A 5636-nucleotide genomic window follows, 5' to 3' on the forward strand; every position below is an offset into this window, starting at 1 on the left:
GACCCAACAACTGAGGCCTGCTACACAGGTAGCGACCCCGGACCCTGGGGCTCTGTCTTCACCCCACAGCTCCACCTCTCCCAGGGAAGTCGCCCAGGTAATTGATGCGGAGTCCCTGAAGCGAGAACTGCTAATCTCTTTAAAGCAAGACATTGCTGAGATTTTTAAGACCGAACTTCGTGCGGCACTGGGTGATGATTTGTCCACAATTAGAGCTGACCTACAGTCAGTAAAAACACAGTTGGTGAACGATAAGGCCGCTTCAGACGCAGAGTTGGCCGCACTCAGAGGTACAGTGGGAGAAATGGGGGATTCTCTCTCCGTCTGTACTGATGATGTAGCAGAGCTTAAAAACAAACTCGCACATTTGACCGCGGAGTTTGTTTCACTGCAAAATAAGTGTGAGGACCTCGAATCTCGGTCGCGACGAAATAATATTAGGATAGTCGGGATTCCTGAGGATACAGTCATTAACAATACAGTTGTCTCTACCCTACTTAAGGAAACTTTTAAACTTGATGAAACACCGCTGATAGACCGAGCACATAGAACCTCTCAGCCGAAGCCCAAACAAGGTGAGCGACCGCGCACTGTTATTGCCAGGTTTCACTATTATAGCGACTGTGAGAATGTTCTACGGCGTGCCAGAGAGAGACGACAAGAGGCTGTGCGTGAAATAAAGATGTCCGTTTTCCCCGACCACACGGCCAAGGTGGCCCGGGATCGAGCTGCATTTAATGAGGTCAGGAGGCAATTGCGCGGCCTGGAAGGGGTTCGTTATGGTCTTTTCTTTCCGGCTCGTTTGCGGATTACATATAAAGGCGTGGAAAAAGACTTTGTCTCTGCAGAAGAGGCCAAGAAGTATATAAAACGATGAACATTGGGTAGCGTTTCAGTTTGCAGAAATACGGCAATATCGGTGTGTGTTTACTTCCTGTTTATATTATGGGGTTTACATTAATAATATTGCCTAATGTTCAGTATTAAGACTCTGTGGGAGTTATCTATCTCTCTACTGCAGCTTAGTCTCAGGCTGTTCTCCGAGTTGATGTCACAATCACGTGGCATCAATGTTTTTTTCTCTTGTTCATGTATAGTTGTCTTTTTTTTCTTCTTTTTTTTCTCTCTTTTCCCTTTTTTTACTTTTTCTTTCTTTCTTTCTTTCTTTTTTTTTTCGGGGTGTGTATATGTTCATGGGTGTGTGTGTGTGTGTGTGTGTGTGGGGGGGGGGGGGGTCCTGGCAATTTGGTACTATTCATGTGCACTTAAATGAGTACTGTTAAGTCGAATTCCGGTAATCCTGGTGTAGGCCCATCTGTTCGTTTCACTAGCTGGAATATACGTGGCATGAGTAGCCCATCTAAACGTGGTAAAATTTTTAGCCATTTGAAACGGCTTAATTCCGACATAGTGTTTTTGCAAGAAACTCATCTCAAATCTAAAGATCATTATAGGCTGCAGGCTTCTTGGATAGGGCATGTCTTTCATTCTAACTTTAACTCTAAATCAAGAGGAGTTGCTATTTTGATCAATAAAAATATTCAGTTTCTACCTACTGATGTTATTGCTGATAAAAATGGCAGATATCTTATGGTTGTAGGCATGTTAATGCAAACAAAGGTGCTGCTGGTAAATGTCTATGCACCTAACTTTGATGATGTTGAATTCGCCAACAGATTACTTAGTAGCATACCTCATTTAAATTCTCATTTATTGATTTTTGGAGGTGATTTGAATTGTGTACTTGACCCAGTGCTAGGTAGATCTAGTTCACGACCACTATCTCAGTCAGCTTTGTCAAAATCCTTTTCTGACTTTATGAATCAGAATGGGTTGGTTGACCCTTGGAGAGTTCGTAACCCTTTTGTAGCAGCCCTTGGCATCGATAAATGAACAGAGAGTCTCTAAACGGGTGTAGATCATTTATTGGGACACGTCTTCAGTTCACGAGTCGTACTCTTTAACATGAAGCATCCACCAGTCATCACCGTTTAACACCGTGAAACTTAAATTAAAGAAAGAAAAGTACACATTCAAAACAAACAAATGACCTACACACATTAAAAACAAACTTAACAGTGATAAGCTTTAAGCTATCGTAACCAGATTCACAATAAAATAAAAGACATACCTCGCTCCGCTTTACCAAGGGTGCAAAACAATACCAACTCTGCTAAACTCTGACAATCCAGTACCGGTGTGCAAAAATAAAAAACTTACAAAAGTATGTGATCCATGCTATTGCCCTGAGCACATGCAGAGACAAAACCAACAGCTAACCAAGAAAAAGGAGCACATGTTGTGAACATGCGCAACATAAATAAATTCCTCCGGTCAATCTTATCCCGAAAACAGGTTCCGCATACACACGCACACACAACCCTGCACGTGAACAAATGCTGCCAAATGCTGTACATGAACAACGGTTCAAACAAATGAAAGCCCAAAGCCACTTACACTCCCACCAAATCATGTTATGATAAACAACAAACAGATAATCATGCATGATTTCTTCTTTATAACAAGTGGCTATATGTAAAGTAGGTTTCATATATAGGAGGAAGATATCACCCTTGTAAAGCAATTAGAATAACATGTCTGATGCAAGTGTACTTTAAGTTGATAACCAATTATTCACTTTCTATTAAAAGAACTAACCTTTGAATCGGTCGTTCAATAACTGAGGGTTTGGAATGATGGTAATTTTTCCCTGACATCTTGCGCTCTGCAACTTGTACTTTCACACGACGGACTAAACCATCAATTCCTTCTGTGGTCTCAACCACTCTTCCAAGACGCCACTCATTCCTAGGAAGTGAGTCTTCCTTGATGATGACTATGTCATCCACCTTCAAGTTTCGTCGAGGTGTGTGCCATTTTTGTCTTACGGAAACATTCAGCAGGTACTCTTTCTTCCAACGGCTCCAGAATTGTTCGACTAAGTATTGTACTCTGCGCCACCCTTTTGCAGCATACATGTCCTCTTTAACAAACTTTCCAGGAGGGGGTAAGGCAGTCTTGGATTTCATCAGGATGATATGATTTGGAGTCAAGGGTTCTAGTGACATGGGGTCATTGATTACATCGACATGCAATGGACGGCTGTTTATTATAGCCATCGCTTCGTAAAATAGTGTTCTGAGAGAGGCCTCATCCAGTCTTCCTTGACATTGTGCAATTGTAACATTCAACACACTCCGAATGGACCGAATCTGACGCTCCCAAATGCCACCTGCATGACTTGCAGAAGGAGCGTTGAAAATAAACTCACACTGCTTATCTGCCAGAAAGGTCTCCAATGCCTTTGTATCACATTGTTTAAGGGCTTCCTTAAGCTCATTTTTGGCTCCCACGAAATTTGAACCCTGATCACAGCGAAGTTGGCTAACAGCTCCTCTAAGGCTAACAAAGCACCTTAGAGCATTTATGAGAGCATCAGTGGACATATCCTCAAGCATTTCAATATGGACTGCTCGAGAGTACAAGCACGTAAAGATGAGTCCATATCTCTTGTGCTCCTTGCGACCCTTCTTAACAACAAAGGGGCCGAAGCAATCCATTCCACAAAATGTGAAGGGGGCTGAGGCCTCACAGCGTTCTACAGGGAGTTCAGACATTCTTTGCTCTTCAGCCGGTATTCTTAATTTCCGGCACCACACACATTTGTGGATCAGCTTAGCAACTGATTTGCTTCCACCGATGGTCCAAAATCCGTTAGCTCTGAGTTCCATTAGGGTTTGAGTTCGTCCCTGATGATGGATTTGGTTATGGTAGTGAGATAGAATCAACTTAGTAATATGGCTATCTTTAGGCAGAATAATGGGATGCTTTAATTCTTGACTGAGGGTTGACCCGTTCAATCTTCCCCCAACACGAAGCAGTCCTTCATTCAGAATGGGATCAAGGCGGAAAAGAGGGCTTGACCTTGGAAGAGTTGCCTCCTTAAGGTCACCTTTAAGAATATTTAGTTCTTTAGAGAAGGCCTGTTGCTGGATGAGATTAATTATCACTTTAGCAGCTCCCTTGCGTTCCTCGACAGTGACAAAGTCACTGTGCTGTTTTAGTTTGGACCCTAGTCTTTTGATTCTTGCGACAACTTTGACAACTGTTGTCCACATGGAGAAACGACTCAAGCGGCTTATAATATCTTCAACCGCACTGACCTGACTTACAAATACTCGAATTGACTTAACCTCGGGATCTCCAACAAGCAGCTCGGTAGAGGGCTTAGGTGGTGAGAGCGCCTCTTGTTCCCATAGAAACTTGGGCCCTGATAACCAACTAACTGAAGAGATCTCTCCTGCCTCAAGACCTCTCGAGGCATGGTCAGCTGGGTTTTGTGCTGTGTCAACATAATGCCATTGACTTGGGTCTGTACACTCTCTTATTAGTTGAACACGGTTTGCCACAAACACATTGAATCTCCGTGCTTCATTGTTGATGTAAGCCAGCACGACCTGAGAGTCAGTCCAAAAGAATTCTTCATCAATTTTAATCTCTAGCTCTGCCTTCAGCATAACACTCATCTTGGCTGAGGTAACTGCAACTGACAGCTCTAATCTTGGGATGCTTATGATTTTTAAAGGTGCAACCCGTGCCTTAGCCATAACAAGACAACAATGAATCTCGTCCTTGTCATTTTTATACCTTAAGTAGGAACATGAGCCATATCCTACATTACTAGCATCTGAAAAGTGGTGCAATTCCACTCTAACAATGTTACCAAAGTTATGAGGATGATAACACCTTGGTATAGCTATTTCCTTTAATCCTTGGAGTCCATTTTTCCACTGCTCCCACCGTGAGCGCATGCACTCAGGAATTGGATCGTCCCATTCAATGCCTCTACGACATAGCTCCTGTAGTATGCGTTTTCCCATTAAAGTAAAAGGAGCCACAAAACCAAGTGGGTCGAACAGAGAGGCTATAACCGCTAGGAGGCCACGGCGAGTTGAAGGATGGTCCTTTGTATTTAGGTTGAAAGTGAAGGTGTCACTTTCTATTAACCACTGAATGCCAAGCACGTGTCTGTCTGGTATCACATCTAGTTGGAGATTAAGGGAATTGGTGGCTACTGCCCTTTCCGAGGGGGCTACACAAGAGAGGACGTCAATTTGATTTGAATTGAACTTATGCAGATGTAGGCCTGCAACCTTGCACAATTGTTGTGTCTGGAGAATCAGATCTTTAGCTTCCTGCACTGTTGGGACACCGATTAATCCATCATCCACGTAGAAGTTTTTTTCTACAAACTCTGAGGCTAAAGGGTAGTTAGCCGTGTGCTGTTGCGCTAAATACTTAAGGCCAAAGTTGGCACACCCTGGGGAAGATGCAGCACCAAAAAGGTGGACTGTCATCCTATACTCCTGAGGTTCAGTTTCCAACTGTCCGTCTTTCCACCAGAGAAATCTCAAGTAATTGCGACCTTCAGAAGAGACGTAGAACTGGTGGAACATCCTTTCAATGTCACATGTCACAGCTACTGCTTCCCTTCTAAAGCAACACAGGACTCCCACGAGTGAGTTGATAAGGTCTGGACCTGTCAGTAGGGTGTCGTTTAAAGAGATTCCACAGAACTTAGCTGAGCAATCAAAGACTACTCTTAACTTATCTGGCTTCCTTGGGTGGTACACTCC

At 43.3% G+C, this 5636-nt stretch overlaps 1 protein-coding gene across 1 annotated transcript; it reads right to left on the reverse strand.

The window, feature by feature from the left end:
* Positions 1 to 1862: 1862 nt before the first annotated feature.
* LOC125145091 lies at positions 1863 to 5202 on the reverse strand. The gene is made up of 2 exons (XM_047815716.1): positions 2132 to 5202; positions 1863 to 2005 (listed from the first exon to the last, which is right to left on the reverse strand). The coding sequence occupies exon 1, from the start codon at positions 4878 to 4880 to the stop codon at positions 2631 to 2633; it is 2250 nt and encodes a 749-aa protein (XP_047671672.1). The 5' UTR covers positions 4881 to 5202; the 3' UTR covers positions 1863 to 2005; positions 2132 to 2630.
* Positions 5203 to 5636: the final 434 nt, after the last annotated feature.

Source organism: Tachysurus fulvidraco, chromosome 7, assembly GCF_022655615.1.
Source record: "Tachysurus fulvidraco isolate hzauxx_2018 chromosome 7, HZAU_PFXX_2.0, whole genome shotgun sequence".
Taxonomy (NCBI): domain Eukaryota; kingdom Metazoa; phylum Chordata; class Actinopteri; order Siluriformes; family Bagridae; genus Tachysurus; species Tachysurus fulvidraco.